The 17,589-nt window shown below is 40.0% G+C and overlaps 1 protein-coding gene across 3 annotated transcripts in view; it reads right to left on the reverse strand.

Annotated features, from left to right (window-relative positions):
• Positions 1–2,652: 2,652 nt before the first annotated feature.
• Positions 2,653–17,589, reverse strand: part of LOC106877490 (diphthine methyltransferase) — a 45,088-nt gene continuing 30,151 nt past the window's right edge. For 2 of the 3 annotated variants that reach the window (XM_089357497.1, XM_089357496.1), the window contains exons 6-8: positions 11,779–11,844; positions 6,127–6,302; positions 2,653–2,855 (exon numbers count right to left, since the gene is read on the reverse strand). In XM_089357497.1, the coding sequence (XP_089213623.1) occupies positions 2,671–2,855; positions 6,127–6,302; positions 11,779–11,844 (427 nt within the window). In that variant the 3' untranslated portion in view covers positions 2,653–2,670. The remainder of the gene's footprint in view (positions 2,856–6,126; positions 6,303–11,778; positions 11,845–17,589) is intronic. The other variant, XM_089357498.1, reaches the window with a different exon arrangement.

Raw genomic sequence — 17,589 nt, forward strand, 5'->3', positions numbered from 1 at the left:
GGAGAAATATGTAAGATATCTTCTATTAGAAATTCTTCAGACAGAGAATCAAATAATACCTATTACCGGTACCGAACCTCTTATCCGGAATCCAGAAATCTGGAATTCTCAGAAATCCGGCTATTTTTGAAATTGGCTAGCTTTGAACTTCATGGGCTGTAGTAGTTTGCCATGTGGCTGCTTTGTTTTGGTTTCCGTGGCGTATGCGTCACATGATGCCACATCAAACAGACCCTACTTTAGAAATGTATTAATTTGTATGTATAATACAATTTTGTTCTTTACTTTTCGTTGTTTATTTTAAATTTTTGGTATATATTTATATGTCCAGAAATCTAGAAAATTCGGATCACCGCCGGTCCCAAAGTCGCCAGAAAAGAGGTTTAGTACCTGTATTTGATTCTCTGCCTGGAGAACATCTTATAGGAGGTATTTTACATGTTTCTCCTACCTGTTCAATTGTGTAAGTTCTATTAGCAAATGAAACGTGTGTAATGGTGAATAAATATTATCAAAAATTTTTTCTAATCTCCTTCTGTGTGGTAAGAAGCATGCTTCCCAACCACATAGTTCCAAGTTCAGTCCCACTGCAGGGCACCTTGGGCAAGTGTCTTCTACTATAGCCTTAGGCCAACCAATGCCTTGTGAGTGGATTTGGTTGACGAAAACTGAAAGAAGCCCATCGTATGTATATATATATATATATATATATTTATATATATATACACGTGTGTGTGTGTCTTTGCGTCTGTGTCTGTTCCCCACCCCCACCATCACAGCTCGACAACTGGTGTTACATCCCTATAACTTAGCAGTTCAGCAAGAGGGGGGCCAATAAAATAAGTACCAGGCTTAAAAAAATAAGTCCTAAGGTTGATCTGTTCAACTAAAACCCTTCAATGCAGTGCTCCAGCATGGCCGCAGTCAAATGACTGAAACAAGTAAAAGAAGAAAATAAAAAATATATATATAGGCGCAGGAGTGGCTGTGTGGTAAGTAGCTTGCTTACCAGCCACATGGTTCCAGGTTCATTCCCACTGCGTAGCACCTTGAGCAAGTGTCTTCTACCATAGCCTCGGGCCAACCAAAGCCTTGCGAGTGGATTTGGTAGACGGAAACTGAAAGAAGCCCATCATATATGTATATATATATATATATATATATATATATATATATATATATGTATATGTATGTTTGTGTATATGTATGTTTGTGTGTCTGTATTTGTCCCCACAACATTGCTTGACAGCTTTTGCTGCCCTTTGAATTCGCAGGTGTATTTCCGTATCAAGATTTCCATCATCTTGAACAGAGCTTCCCAGGTAGACAAATGAATTTACAACCTCAAGTAACTTTCCCTTAACAAAAATTTTAGGGAGGTTACAAACAGCACCATACGCAGGTTGATACATCACAACTGTTTTTTTCAGATTGATGGTCAGGCCAAAATCATCACAAGCTGCATCAAATGCAGATACAAGGGATTGCAGACCCGATTCAGAATGACTAACCAGATCGCAATCGTCAGCATACAAAATTTCCCTAATAAGTGAAGTAAAAACCTTCGTTTTAAACTTCAGTCGGGTCAAATTAAAAACATTCCCCGTTGTTCGATATTTTATGTAGATACCCTCCTCAGATATCCTTGCATCTGCAGGCATCCCCTCAATTAAAGCCATGATTTTGAGGAACCAATTGAGATGGTGTGGCCATATTGTTCGAATGGCAGATGAACGCATGCTGAAACAGCTGTTTTATGGTGAGCTTGCAGAGGGGAAACGTTATCGGCATAAACCTAAAAAAAGGTTTAAGGATGGCATAAGGACTGCTATGAAGTCAATTGGAATGGCTCCAAAAGATATAGAAGTCCTCGCTTCAGATCGAGTTGGATGGCGAACAAGGGTGTGGAGTGGAGTGAAAGCATTTGAAGAGGCCAGGATGATGCAAGCAGGGCTCAAGAGACATTTAAGGAAAAAGGTGAAGACTGAGAAGGTGAATGACAAGGACCTTTTTGTGTGCACAGTCTGTGACAGACCATGTCTGTCCTTGGCTGGCCTCAAATCTCACCTGCGAACCCATGGAAAACAAACCTCACCCAGCTATTCTGATTATATGTCTGTGCACACGTTTGAATGTGGTGTGTGCCAGAGGGTTTGCAAATCCAATGGGGGTCTTAAAAGACATGTTAGGATCCACAATGAGCAGAACTTACTTGCAGGTATTGGTAGTGCAAATCAGAGGTGCAATCTGTGTGGGTGTTTTTTCAAAACACTGTCTGGTTTAAAAAGCCACATCAGACGCCATGAAAGGGCTAAGGTGTAGGTGCAGGAGGTGGTCAAACTCTGTTTAAGGAGTAGACAACCACCATATGTATGTTTGTGTATATGTATGTTTGTGTGTCTGTATTTGTCCCCACAACATTGCTTGACAACCAATGCTGGTGTTTACGTCCCCGTAACTTAGCGGTTCGGCAAAAGAAACCGATAGAATAAGTACTAGGCTTCCAAAGAATAAAGAATAAGTCCTGGAGTCGATTTGCTCGACTAAAGGCGGTGCTCCAGCATGGCTGCAGTCAAATGACTGAAACAAGTAAACGAGTATATATATTTACACACACACAAATATAATACATATAACATATAATTACAAAGATTAAGGTTTATTACTTTATTAACTTTTAAGCTGACAATCATGCTGCCACTGCCAAAGTTGTAATGAAGAATCGTAAAATGAACAGGATGCTAAGACTTCCGAGTCACAGTCATGAGGTACTGGCCTTTCTCCCTGGAACCAGTCAATGCCATAGGCAAGTATATCTTCATGGCAGTAATGTTCAACAATGTTCATTTCTGCATCTACAATTTAGAAAGGTTAAGTTTTACGAATAAATGCCAACAGAGGATCTTGGTGAAAGAACTAGAGAATAAAGCATCTACCAAAGAATAAAGCATCAAAAACTAGGAAAAGTAATAATAATAATAATAATAATAATAATAATAATAATAATAATAATAATAGTCCTTTCTGCAATATAGGTACAAGGCCTGAAATTTGGGGGAGGGGCTAGTTGGCTACATCGATCCCAGTGCTCAATTGGTACTTATTTTATCGACCCACTAAAAGGATGAACGGTAAAGTCAACTTTGGCAGCATTGGAACTCAGGATGTAAAGGAAAGGCGAAATGACGCTGAGCATTTTATCCAGTGTGCCTATGATTATACCAGCTTGCCACCTGGAGGAGGAGGAGGAGGAGGAGGAAGAAGAAGAAGAAGAAGAAGAAGAAGAAGAAGAAGAAGAAGAAGAAGAAGAAGAAGAAGAAGAAGAAGAAGAAGAAGAAGAAGAAGAAGAAGAAGAAGAAGAAGAAGAAGAAGAAGAAGAAGAAGAAGAAGAAGAAGAAGAAGAAGAAGAAGAAGAAGAAGAAGAAGAAGAAGAAGAAGAAGAAGAAGAAGAAGAAGAAGAAGAAGAAGAAGAAGAAGAAGAAGAAGAAGAATGCCTCAATGCAGAACCATGCAGTGGCTCTCATGGCTTCTGATCTTAACTGATTGGAAGTGTTATCATGTTTTCTCTTGGTATAAAAGATGGGCTACAGCAAATATTCTGCTCAATACTACAGATTTGCTTGTCAGTTGTTTGACCTTAACCAGTTGAGCATGTCCCTTAGTGGCTGATGATATGTGCATCTCTGATCACAAGAAGTAGTGAAGGAGCATCATAGCCATGTGTTGAGAGGAATTCTTTGGGGTTTGGATAATTCACTTTTGGAAACATGGGTGCTTCATTCAATATCCTTAAACAAGTCTTATTCAGCGACCTTTTGAACGGAATGGGCTACTCAACCTGAAGAAAATTCTAACTGGGCTCCACCTGCGAGGTCATGCGCTGTTTATCTTGATATGAGATCACCATGTCATGTATATATGGTTGTGATTCATGTGCCTGGTGTACCCTTATCAGACAGGTAGTCATGATGGGTATACTAGGCTCTGTATATTTTACACCAATATCACTTTGATGGCATGCACTGCTCTCTCACTCAATAATAATAATAATAATAATAATAATAATAATAATGCCAATTTCTTTTTTTTCCCCCCAACAAGAGTGAAGGATGAGGAGTACAATACAAAGACAGGCATAAAGTGTTGGGGTTTACGCATAATGAAATGAAAAGGAAAACAATTTGTATATTTAGAAAGTATACACAATATACAATTAAATCAAAGAAGGGAAACATTCGTAGTATACAACAGTTTAAAATGATAATAATGATAATAATAAATTCTTCAATGGCACAAGAGTTAACAAAACATAGAAGAGTGTACATTTACATAAACAAAGAGTGAGTTGAGCAAAAATGTAATACAGTATGAAACATAGGTTAAAAATTCGAATACAGTCTAAATGAGAATTGTACATACATATGTGTACACAGAGGGAACTGCTATCCATCAGGGCCCCCCAAGTCCTCTACTACATTGCTTCCTAGACAATTGTCATCTCCCAATTGCAGTACCCAGACAAAATTCAAGCCCTTTCACATGTCCCAGTTCACCACTTGAATCTATCACTTTTCATCAAATTTGCTTGACAGCACCTCCATTCTTCACTTTTTCCCCCAGAGGGATGATAATGTTGTCAATCCTTTCTACCATGCAATCATGTTTGCACAGCACATATTTCAAAGATGCCCAACTGAAAGACATGTCCAACTCTAGACAGTTTATTCCAGACTGATAATATCTTCTACCCATCTTGTAGGAACATCAGTCCAAGGATTTCCAGTTGTCTATAGTCCCTAAATCAAAAGTCCTCTCAAATAGACTACTTATATGGTCTTCACTGATGCCCATTAACCTTACAAAATGCTAGTGTGGATGTTCTACCAACTGCATTATGTAACTAATGGACAAATGTGAGTACCTGACAACATTCCAGATATCAGGCATCCAATCTTGATCTTTAACTGACCCACAACTGTAACTTCATCAAAGAGACAATATGTGGGAGAACAGACTTTATGAATAGCAATCACACTTGTTTAGCATAGAGGAATCTCTGTAGATGTCACAGCTTCTGTGCATGCAGGCACATCATTAGCCACAGCTTGCTGAGCCCTCCATGCAAAGGGTTTGGGATGCAGGTAAACCTTCTAACCAGAGGAATATGATCCTTCCATAAAAAATGAAAGGACAAACACTCCAGCTTGGTCAGATGCAAATTGGAGCAAGGTATGATGGCCAAGTGATAATATGCAATGTTTATAATACATGCATTCACCACTTCTGACCTTTTACAGATAGCTTCTTCTTGGATCATTTCTGGGTAAGATTGGTCACCTTGCTCTTAACCTTATCCCAGTTTCAATCCACTCTGGACTGAATCAGACCGTAAGTACCTTAACCATACCATCATTCCAAGAACAGATGACACTAACATTGGCCAGCATGGACTTGCTTATCTGGGTTCCTTCAGTATGGTGCCAATCACCTTGATTTCAAATGTGTCCTACACTAACAATGATGCTGTTCATATATGCCAATATAGCTCACTTTCACTCCAACTCAAGCAGGTTGCCCCTCAAAATCACCAACTTCAGTAGTTAGTGGCTCAAGAGTCAAAATCTACAGAAATGACTGAAAAGGGACACATTTGACAGACTGCGCATGCAAACCCAAATAATTTTGAATAGTGCCACCAATAAGCAGGATGACGTTGTACAATGTACTGATCTAACACCTGAACACTGGACTAAAATCAGTCAATGTGTGGCACAGCTGCTAGGACCAACAGCCAACCCTATCAAGTTCTTTTGATTAACCCAAGTTGATTAGTATCCTACCAAAGTCAGATCTAGACCCAATCTTCCAAATGAAGCATTGCATAAGGAGGAGGCTTTCCTAGACAGAGCTGTCAAATATCACATGGGTTTATGCAGGCCTGCTGACACTATTTACAACAAGTACCAAACTCTTTAAAAGTTAAAGAAAAGAATCCCAACCATCGGAGAGAAATGAAGATCCAATAATGAACAAAATCTGTGACAGACAAGGATTTCTATCAACAGTTGGGGGTCACTATATAGATAGACAGATAAACTATTTGGTGTACGAAATTATTGATCTTACCAGCAGTGTGAAGTCCACAGTCAATAATGTGGAAACCATTATACATTGTTGCTGTAGCAATACAATTACCAGAACTAGGGTGCCATTTAATTCTCCAGATTCCACCACCAAGGGATTTAGATCTAAGTGGCACCTTCATGCTGCGAGTATCCCATAACATCAATTGTTCATCGTAGCTAGAAATATATTATGAGAGAAAATGTGAGAGAGATTAATGAATACTCGCTCGGTTATGATTAAATCACAAAACATGGAGTAATAATGAACACTCCCTGAGCTACAGTTAAATCACAATACATGGACTAATGATATCTGACATGCATACAAGACCACAAATATTGCTTTCAAATTCTGGCACAAAGCCAGCAATTCCAGGGGGGGTCAAGGTCAGTTACATCGACCCACTACTTAACTGGTACTTATTTTATTGTTGTTGTTGTTGTTGTTGTTGGCACTCCATCGCTTACGACGTCGAGGGTTCCAGTTGATCCGGTGAACGGAACAGCTTGCTCGTGAAATTAACATGCAAGTGTGGCTGAGCACTCCACAGACACGTGTACCCTTAACATAGTTCTCGGGGATATTCAGCGTGACACAGTATGACAAGGCTGACCCTTTGAATTACAGGCACAACAGAAACAGGAAGTAAGAATGAGAGAAAGTTGTGGTGGAAGAGTACAGCAGGGTTCGCCACCATCCCCTGCCGGAGCCTCGTGGAGCTTTAGGTGTTTTCGCTCAATAAACACTCACAACGCCCGGTCTAGGAATCGAAACCACGATCCTATGACCGCCAGTCCGCTGCCCTAACCACTGGGCCATTGCGTCTCTACTCTTATTTTATTGACCCTAGACCTTTGGAAATGGGCTGTGCGTGAGAAGACCCGGCAAGCCAAGTAAGATCGTTGCCAGTGCCCCTGAACTGGTTCTTGTGCGGGTGGCACATGAGATGCACCATTTTGAGCGTGGCCGTTGCCAGTACCGCCTGACTGGCTCCTGTAGGATTTTCGAGTGAGATCGTTGCCAGTGCCCCTGGACTGGCTTGTGCGGGTGGCACATAAAAGACACCATTTCGAGCGTGGCCGTTTTCGTGCGGGTGACACGTAAAAGCACCCACTACACTCTCTGAGTGGTTGGCGTTAGGAAGGGCATCCAGCTGTAGAAACTCTGCCAAATCAGACTGGAGCCTGGTGTTGCCATCCGGTTTCACCAGTCCTCAGTCAAATCGTCCAACCCATGCTAGCATGGAAAGCGGACGTTAAACGATGATGATGATGATGATGATGAAAGGATGAAAGGTAAAGTTAACCTCAGTGGAATTTGAACTCAAAATGTAAAGATGGACAAAAATGCCACTAAAGCATTTTGCCTGACATACTAATGATTCTGCCAGCTCACTGCCTTACAAAAACACAAATATTGAAGAAGGGTCATCATCAGTGTAACCAACCCCTATACCTGACTGACTCTTCTTTTACTGATTAACAAAAACAATGCCACAAGGCATTTTTTCAGATGTTCTAATGATTCTATCACCTTACAACCACCAATAATTGATTCTAATTTAGGCACAAAGACAGTAGTGCTGAGGTGCAGCATTTAGTTCATAACACTGACCTCATTACTTGCTAGCACTTTGCTTTATCAACTCCAAAAGAGTGAAAGGCAAAGTTGGTCCTATGTAAAATAATTTTTATCTTTATGAAGGGATTGTCTGTATTAGTCTGGCCTCTAACCTTTGACTTGTCCAGTACAGGAAGGCCCTAGCATAGCTCCTAGGATCATTAAGAAATGTATGTTTCAATGACCCTACCTGGACTTTATGGTAGAATTAAAGATGGTACTGAATGGTAAATGAAATTCCAGTAGAGGATTGAAATAGTCTGGTTGAGACCAGATTCCCTATCAATGAAAATACTGCATATACATTATTCATATTTTATATATAGCTTGCTTAAGTGGACAGAACATACATGAGTTGGAAAAGACTGGCAAAGCTATGATACTCTAAAGCATAGAACTGCCCAGTATGCAACTGCTTTCTATATGGAATGCTTTCTATGGGACTGAACTGCATAGAACTACCCTCTCATAAGCTGCCCTCTATGAGACTGGTCTCTATGGTATTTATACTATGGTACAAACAGATGTTTGTACCATATGAGTTAATTTGTTTATAATTATTGCTTGCTAATTGAGAACTCATAAGGCAGGAGATATTTAAATGTTGGTTAAAAATCTATAAACATATTCTGCAGTACAGTACAGAATTGAGAACATTGTTATCGCAGCAGACATTATATATCAATCTAGAAGTCGATAATGGTAGCGTTAGAAGCTTGTATATCTATGGAAGATATCTTGTTGGGAAGGAGAGAGGAAGAAAGAATTAGGGAAGGAGGAAAGAAGACAATTAAGAGAGAGGGAAAACAGAAAAGGGAGATAGAGAACTAGGTCAAGAAAGAGAGGAAAGAAGGAGAAAGAAAATAATAGGAATAAGGGGGAAGGGAATAAAGTATTTAATAGGAATAAGGGAGAAAGGAATGAAGTATTTAAGGGTGAAAGGAGACGCTGTACTGGTGTCAATGACCGCAAGAAGTAACTAAGCAGCAACAATAATTACATGCACTCACGTGTACATGCACATGCATACGCACGCACTCACATACACACACACACACTCATGCACACACATACAGAGCAGCTTACACACAAACACACACACACACAGAGTAGCTTACACACACACACACTCATACACACACTCATGTAAGCACACACACATACAGAAAAACACATACATATAGTAGAAGCACACACATATATTCATGTATGGGGATCACGTGTTCACAAAAACAATGGAAGCAGTAATACCTGCTTGCAGATTCTCATTTGTGCATGCACTCATATAAATATTAGGCATAAAATGTAAACAGTGGAGGTGCAATGGCCCAGTGGTTAGGGCAGCGGACTCGCGGTCATAGGATCACGGTTTCGATTCCCAGACCGGGCGTTGTGAGTGTTTATTGAGCTTAAACACCTAAAGCTCCACGAAGCTCCAGCAGGGGATGGTGGCGAACCCTGCTGTACTCTTCCACCACAACTTTCTCTCACTCTTTCTTCCTGTTTCTGTTGTACCTGTAGTTCAAAGGGTCAGCCTTGTCACACTGTGTCACGCTGAATATCCCCGAGAACTATGTTAAGGGTACACGTGTCTGTGGAGTGCTCAGCCGCTTGCACGTTAATTTCACGAGCAGGCTGTTCCGTTGATCGGATCAACTGGAACCCTCGACGTCGTAAGCGACAGAGTGCCAACAACAACAACAAAATGTAAATGAAATAAATTAAAATATGATTAAAGCAAAAAAAATAAAATAAAAATGACCAAAATGAAAGCTAGAAGCATTCTTGTAAAGATATTCTACAGAATACATAAATAAAAATGGGTGAAATGGATCAGAGTTAGAAAAAACTTTGATGGAGAAACTTTCATTTTTACCCCTCCATCTGAATCAATAGATATATCAAGTCTGACTTAGATCTGAACAGCAACACCTTACCGTAAGGTGATGTCCAATAAAGTTAAAAATAGGAATAAAAGAAATACAGGTAGAATGTGTTTTTTCATTTTCCCACATAAATTTGCATTCAGATCGTTAGATCACGTTTTATGACAAATGACTGTAACATATTTTATAGTTTGGCTTTTTGAAACAGTTTGAGGAATATAACTTAAGTGGACAGAACATACATGGGTTGGAGAGGTTTGGCAAAGCTATGATACTATACTGCATAGAACCGCCCAGTATGGGACTGCTCTCTATATTGGACTAAACTGCATAGAAACTGCCGGTGTGGTTACTAATCTCAATGAGATTGTCCTCTATGGGACCGGTCTCTATGGTATTCAATGATACAAGCTGATGTCTCCTTTATGAGTTAATTTGTTTCTAATTATTGCTTGATAACTGAGAACTCACAAGGCAATCAGATATTTAAATTTGTGTCGTTAAGAAGGTCTCTTCTCAACGACATAGTTTTGGGTTCAGTCCCACATCACAGCAATTTGGGCATGTGTCTTCTACTATAGCCTCAGGATCACCAAAGACTTGAGTAAATTTGATAGACGGAAACTGAAAGAAGCCTGTCATATATTCATGCATGCATGTGTGTGTGTGTGTTCTTGTCTTGACATCCTGCAGAAGCTATAAATGAGCATCAGTCATACAAGCAATGTCCTTCGTTTTCAATTTTCTAGGGAAGCCAAAAGTCCTCTAAACATCAGTACAATAAAGATACGCACCATACGACTGGAGCATAAAAGACTACAACTCGCAAAACTATTCAGAAATTACAACATGAATATCCTAGCAGTAGAAGATTACAAAATGGTGTACAAAGACGAGACAGAGTACATCCAGTTGGAAAAATGTCAGCTAATCACAACATGAGAATGGAAGAATGAGAGCAGAGCAGCATGCAGTAGTGTAGGAATCTTCCTTGATAAGAATGCTAAAATAGCAGTCAGCAGCATCATACTTGTCAATTAAAGAATCTTGACTGCAAACTTTGGTGGAAACACAGCTACAACAGTCACTGGGCATTATGCCCCAGTTGAAGGCTCATGAGATGCAGGAGAACACTACAACAATCTTGCTGATGTAATTCATTCAATACCAGCTCACAACATGACACTCTTGCTTAGTGATTGTAATGTACACATAGGAATAAAAGATGGTGCTTTCATATTTCATGAATATACAAACAAGGTCACTTATTCCTTGAACTTGCACTAAAAACCAATATCATCATCATCATCATCATCATCGTTTAACGTCTGCTTTCTATGCTAGCATGGGTTGGACGATTTAACTGAGGACTGGCAAGCCAGAAGGCTGCACCAGGCTCCAATCTGATCTGGCAGAGTTTCTACAGCTGGATGCCCTTACTTACGCCAACCACTCCGAGAGTGTAATGGGTGCATTTACGTACCACAAGTTGATAACATCTTGATCAACCAAACGTGGAAGAACTCTGTTCAAAGTGCTGAAGCGTACAACAGCTTCACAAGTCTTGGTTCTGACCACAGAATTTTAAGAGGACAAATCAAACTCAGCTGGTGTACACATACAACATAAAAAAAGCAGGTATATAACTGGTACATCTTGAAAAGGGATACAGATCTGCTGCAAATGTACAGTGTCACAGTAAAGAACTGATTTGTTGCACTATAAAATGGTTTGGAATCAATAACCAGCCTATACGAACACTTCATCACAGTTAACAGAGTTGTGAAAGAACAAATGATACAAGCAAAGAATCTCCGTTCAAAGAAAAGAATATCAGCTGAACCAAGAGTTATTACATCCAGGTTAAAATGTGCAAAAGAGCATTTAACTGCTACCAAGAGAATCCTAACAAAGAACACAGGCTGGGATTACAAGCTGCCAAAACCACTCTTCAAAATGCCTAACACACCATTAAGGAGGAGGAATTAGAGTGCATAATTGATCAAGTCAAGGCAGCAGATGCAAATTCAATGCGCAGAGAAAGCTGGAAATTAATCAATGAGATAAGTAGAAGGAAAGTAGCAAAGTTGGGCATCATCCACAGAAACAGACGGTGACTAAGACAAGAACTTCATATAAAACATACCTTCCTGTAGCTAGGATATGTGGTAGCTTAGGGTTGCTCTGTATACTGCATACACCCATTGAATGGCTGTAAAGAAAAAATAGTTAAGCTGTTAATCTGCTAGTTTGTTAATCCATTCATTAAATACAGAAGGGATTGTCCATATAACTGGTATTTCATTCGTGTTCATAGGGCATAAGCATGGCTGCGTGGTTAAGAAGTTTGCTTTGTGATCACATGGTTTGGGGTTCGTGTGTGTGTGTGTGTGTGTGTGTGTGTGTTTGTGTGTGCCTTTGTGTTTACCACCACCACCACCACCACCACCACCACCACACCATCACTTGACAACTGGGTTGATTTGTTCAACTAGAGCCTTCAAAGCAGTACCCCAGCGTGGCCACAGTCTAATGACTGAAACAAGTAAAAGATAAAAGAATCACCTGACCTAAATAGTCTACCTGTTTTACTTTCAAACTGGCCAGATTCAGCTTCTCACACCTTCCCTACAATGTCATTCTAAAAATAAACACTCACATCATCAAAATGCACCCAGTACATTCTGTGAGTGTTTATTGAGCGAAAACACCTAAAGCTCCACGAGGCCCCGGCAGGGGATGGTGGCGAACCCTGCTGTACTCTTTCACCACAACTTTCTCTCACTCTTTCTTCCTGTTTCTGTTGTGCCTGTAATTCAAAGGGCCAGCCTTGTCACACTGTGTCACGCTGAATATCCCCGAGAACTACGTTAAGGGTACACGTGTCTGTGGCCATTGATAGCATGGCCTTTCTGAAGGTAGACAATGAACACAATGCTCTTTGCATCCCAGAAGATGGAAGCCCATTACCTTCTCTGCTGATGACACCACCTTGGCCTTCTTTGGTTGGGGAGAAGACAGGTGCTTCCACTGCATGGATTACCATTTGGTCTCTGGCTCGAAGTGGTGAACCCAACGTACATCTTGGGTGAGGAGACATTCAAGAAAACTGACTGGATTTGCTTCAAAAAGTGCCAAGTTTGCCTCTGACATTACCAGCCTGGTGTGCTTTTGATCAGGCATCAAAAGTCGTGGCACCCACCAAGCGGAAACCTTTGACATGCCAAGTTCATTATGCGGATTGTTCTCAACTCATTCATGGGAGATGTCTACAGCATTAGCTGTCTGATTAACATTTAAACGTTTGTCATCCATCACTATGTGGTGAACATGGTCAATGTTTTTTTTGGATGGTGTCTGTGGCAGGACATCCAGACCTTGGGTCATCTTCAAGACTCTCCCTTCTCCTCTTGAATACAGCTTCCTACTTTTGCACTGTTAATAAAGCTGGAGCATCAACCCCTAAGGTAGCAACCATGTCAGCATGAATGTCCTTAGGGGCTAACTCCTTTTTCTTCAGATATTTGATAACACCACAGTGCCGAATTTTATCCATTTTCACGAAATCAAGTACCACTTTTCCAAATCCTCAATTCGTATCCAATGTGGGTTTATCTGGAAAAAAAAATGCAGTTAGCATCAGCTAAGGTTGAATTTAATGCATGCCAGGGTTAATTACTGTATGATAACTCCTTCTTAGTCAGCCTATGAACTTTTCAGCCCACCCTCATAGTTTCTGCTACTTAGGTGACCAAATTAGTAATGGTGGTGGACGCTCCAAAAGTATTATTTCTAGAGTAAGAATAAAATGAAAAAAACTTCAGAGAACTACTACCTCTGTTGGCAACAAAAGGACTCTCTCCCAGAGTGAAGGGTAGATTGTATGATGTTTGTGTATGAACGGATATACTCCAGGTAGTGAGACATGGGCTCTGAATGCAGGGGATATGCAGAGACTGGAGAGAAATGAAGGTAGTATGCTCTGCTGGATATGCAACATCAGTGTGCATGATGAACAACAAGGTGCAACTGTGTTGAGAGAAAAGTTGGACATAAGAGGAATTAAATGTGGTGTGCAGGAGAGGAGACTACCTTTGTTTGGACATATGATGCATGTGAATGAAGACAGCTGTATAAAGAAGTGCTGGTCACTGAAAGTGGATGGTACCTGTGGAAATGGGAGACCCAGGAAGACATGGAATGAAGTTATGAAGACTGATCCCAGAGTGTTAAGGTTCATGGAGGAAACGACAATGGACTGAGATGTCTGGCGATATAAGGTTCTAGAGAAGACCCACCCACGTCAGCAAAACTGAGTGCTAGAAGCATTGTGTCCCACCCGCACATAGCAAAAAAATTTTCACACACCCTATCTCAAGAAACCAAATCACATCTCCTCTCCTAAACTGCATTTTTACTTCCTCACATTTCCTCTTTATACACAATGATTATCTCTCACTCTCAATCCCTGCCTTCACTGCCCTGCTCACTGTATTGCTGCTTTCTCCACCCACTCTTTGTACCCAAGTTCTCACCAGTCTCCGCAATCTCCACCTCCATGTCTCTTGACAAAACCTAGCCAAGTATATTATAACCTCCGTACCTTGAGGGCATGCCCTGGCAATTACCACTATTTATCTCTTTCTTGTTACCTCTCTCTCTGACCATGTAACCATGTACCTCCTCTATAGCAAAACACCTGTTTCTGCCTCTCTGTCTTTCTGTCACACTCTAAGCTTTCATCATCTGACACAAGATCACCTCCTCCAATCCCTGCCTCTCAAAATTCTTTGTCTTACAAGTTACTTGGTGACCCTGCCAGTGCTGGTGCCACATAAAAAGCATCCAGTCCACACTGTGAAATGGTTGGCATTTGGAAGGGCATTCAGTTGTAAAAACTATACTAAAACTGACCTCGCTTGTGCTGGTGCCACATAAAAGCACTCAGTCCACTCAGTGGGGTGGCTGGTGTTAGGAAAGGCATCCAGCTGTAAAAAAACCATGCCAAAACAGACACAGTAGCTTGGTGTAATCTTCTATCTGGCTGGCTCCTGTCAAACTGGCTGACCTATGCCAGCATGGATGGTGAACATTAAATACTGATGATGATGGTTCAAACTCTGTTGACCCAACCCGTGCCAGTATGGAAAGCACACTAAAAATAATGATGATATATATAACATATATATAAAAATGCATTTACATATACAGACACATATTCACACACATATTCACACACATACTCACACTCACACACACATATTCATACACATACTCTCATATATATAAATACACATACACACATACTCATTCACACTCACACACATATTCATACACAAAAACTCATATTCACATACATACATACACACAACACACATATAGATAGATACATACATATATGTGTTTATCATAGACACACATACATGTATATATATATGTGTGTGCTTATGTGTGTGTTTGTGTGCATTCAACACTTGGCAGCATGAAAAGAAAAAAACAGTCAACAATGATAATGTATCAATGCAGCATGTATAATGTGCTTTAAACATGAGTAGCAGGTTTTGGGCAAGTCCCACCCCTCTTCTCCCACTATACAAACAAAAACACAAAACCAGTTACAAAAATAGCTAATAAACCAACAAAGCACACCACTTTTCTCTGGAAACAATAGCCAAATGTTTTATTTACTCTTTTACTTGTTTCAGTCATTTGACTGCGGCCATGCAGGAACACTGCATTTAGTCAAGCAAATCGACCCCTGGACTTATTCTTTGTAAGCCTAGTACATATTCTATCGGTCTCTTTTGCCGAACCACTAAGTTACAGGGATGTAAACACACCAGCATCGGTTGTCAAGCGAAGCTGGAGGGACAAACACACACACACAAACATACACACACACACATACATATACATATATATACATATATGACAGGCTTCTTTCAGTTTCCGTTTACCAAATCCACTCACAAGGCTTTGGTCGGCCCGAGGCTATAGTAGAAGACACTTGCCCAAGGTGCCCCGCAGTGGGACTGAACCCAGAACCATATGGTTGGTAAGCAAGCTACTTACCACACAGCCACTCCTGCGCCTATTTGTCTTTTTGTTTTTTTAATTTTACACAAATAATTTTACTAGCTAGTTTTTCCATATTTTCCCCTTAACCACAGTCGATGAACCAAACATGGAGACTGCACAATTGGTTGCCTATATCTGCAAGAAATAGCAGCCTAATCTCTCTCAAGCCACATGAATAACACACTTGATAATGTAGTTTTTGACACAGTATGTTACGGATATAACTTTAAATTGCATCTGGTAGGGTCAGACTTCAGGAGTGCCAGGGGTTTGAGGAGTGTAGAACCACCTCTTGGCCATCATTATTCCCAAGTTTGCTCTGACATGGAATAGTAGCACCTGTAAGGGACCCAGCTATGGGTTAATTAGCATATTAGGGTTTGTCATCTTATGGACCTGGCGAACCTTGCAGTTGGTACCTTGATGGTTCAATGGAGGGGAAGATGACTGCAGTGACACATTGTGGAGAGCAGAGAACAAGATGAGGTAAATAAGGCATCTTGCTCATCCACCACGTCCATCTACATCTCCAGTTGTCTTGACCTGGTCTTTCACTAGAAGTCAATGCGGTCATCTGACGAGAATGATTTCTTTCAAATGATGTAATGTTTTCATTAATCAATTAAAGGAGTTGCTTGATACAGCCATAATGAATTGACACCTGTACATCTCTGTTAGTCATTTATATATATATACATATATATATACAATGGGCTTCTTTCAGTTTCTTTCTATCAAACTACTCATAAGGCTTTGGTCAGCCCAGAGCACTTACTCAAGATGTCACACTGTGATAGCAGACCCAGAACTAGGAACCATGTAGGTGGTCAGTAAACTTCTTGCCACAAAACCATGCCACCGACTATGTTTGTATATGACACAGCATGTATGTGTATGTGAGTATATATATATATAAATATATATATATGTGTGTGTGTGTGTATAGATATATATATATATATATATATATATATATACTTATATTTTTTACTGGTTTCAGTCATTGGACTGCAGCCATGCTAGGGCACCACTTTGAAGGGATTTAGTAAAAAAAAATTCAACACCAGTACATTTTTCTTAAGCCAGGTACTTACTCTATCAGTCTCATTTTGCCAAACTGCTAAGTTATGGAGACGTAAACAAACCAACACTAATTGTCAAGTGATAGTGTTGGTCAAACACATACACAAAGACATACACACACACACACACACACAGATATACACACACATATAGATATACACACACATATAGATATACATACACACACACACACACAGATATACACACACAGATATACACACACATATAGATATACACACACATATAGATATACATACACACACACACACACACACATACACGCACGTGACAGGCTTCTTTCAACTTCCATCTACCAAATCCACTCACACGGTTTTGGTTGGCCCAGAGCTATATTAGAAGACTCTTGCCTCAGGTGACATAGAATTATGTATGCATGTGCATGTGTCTACGATCATTAAGGAAATTTTTATGCACTCTATGCCGATACAGTATATGAGTGTGTACACGTGTTTCTATCAGGAAAAAAAAAAAAAATACTCACACACAAGTAAGATAACACAAAAGCCCAGACATAAGACAAGGCCATATAAAATATTTTTGCAATAGTGTTACTGAATTAAAACTCACTTTTCTAGTCCAACCCATATAAGGCATATACTGTCTTTCATTTATCATCTTTATATAAACTTACATCACCTGTTTCAGTGAGTTTTTTTTTTTTTTTTAACGTATGAAATAATTGTTATTACACATATATTCAATCATAATCACTACAATTGTTTTGACGCATCTAGCATCAATCCCTCACAGGTAGAATACTGTACAACTTGTTTAG

This window comes from Octopus bimaculoides, chromosome 9 (assembly GCF_046866305.1).
Source record: "Octopus bimaculoides isolate indiv1 chromosome 9, ASM4686630v1, whole genome shotgun sequence".
Taxonomy (NCBI): Eukaryota; Metazoa; Mollusca; class Cephalopoda; order Octopoda; family Octopodidae; genus Octopus; species Octopus bimaculoides.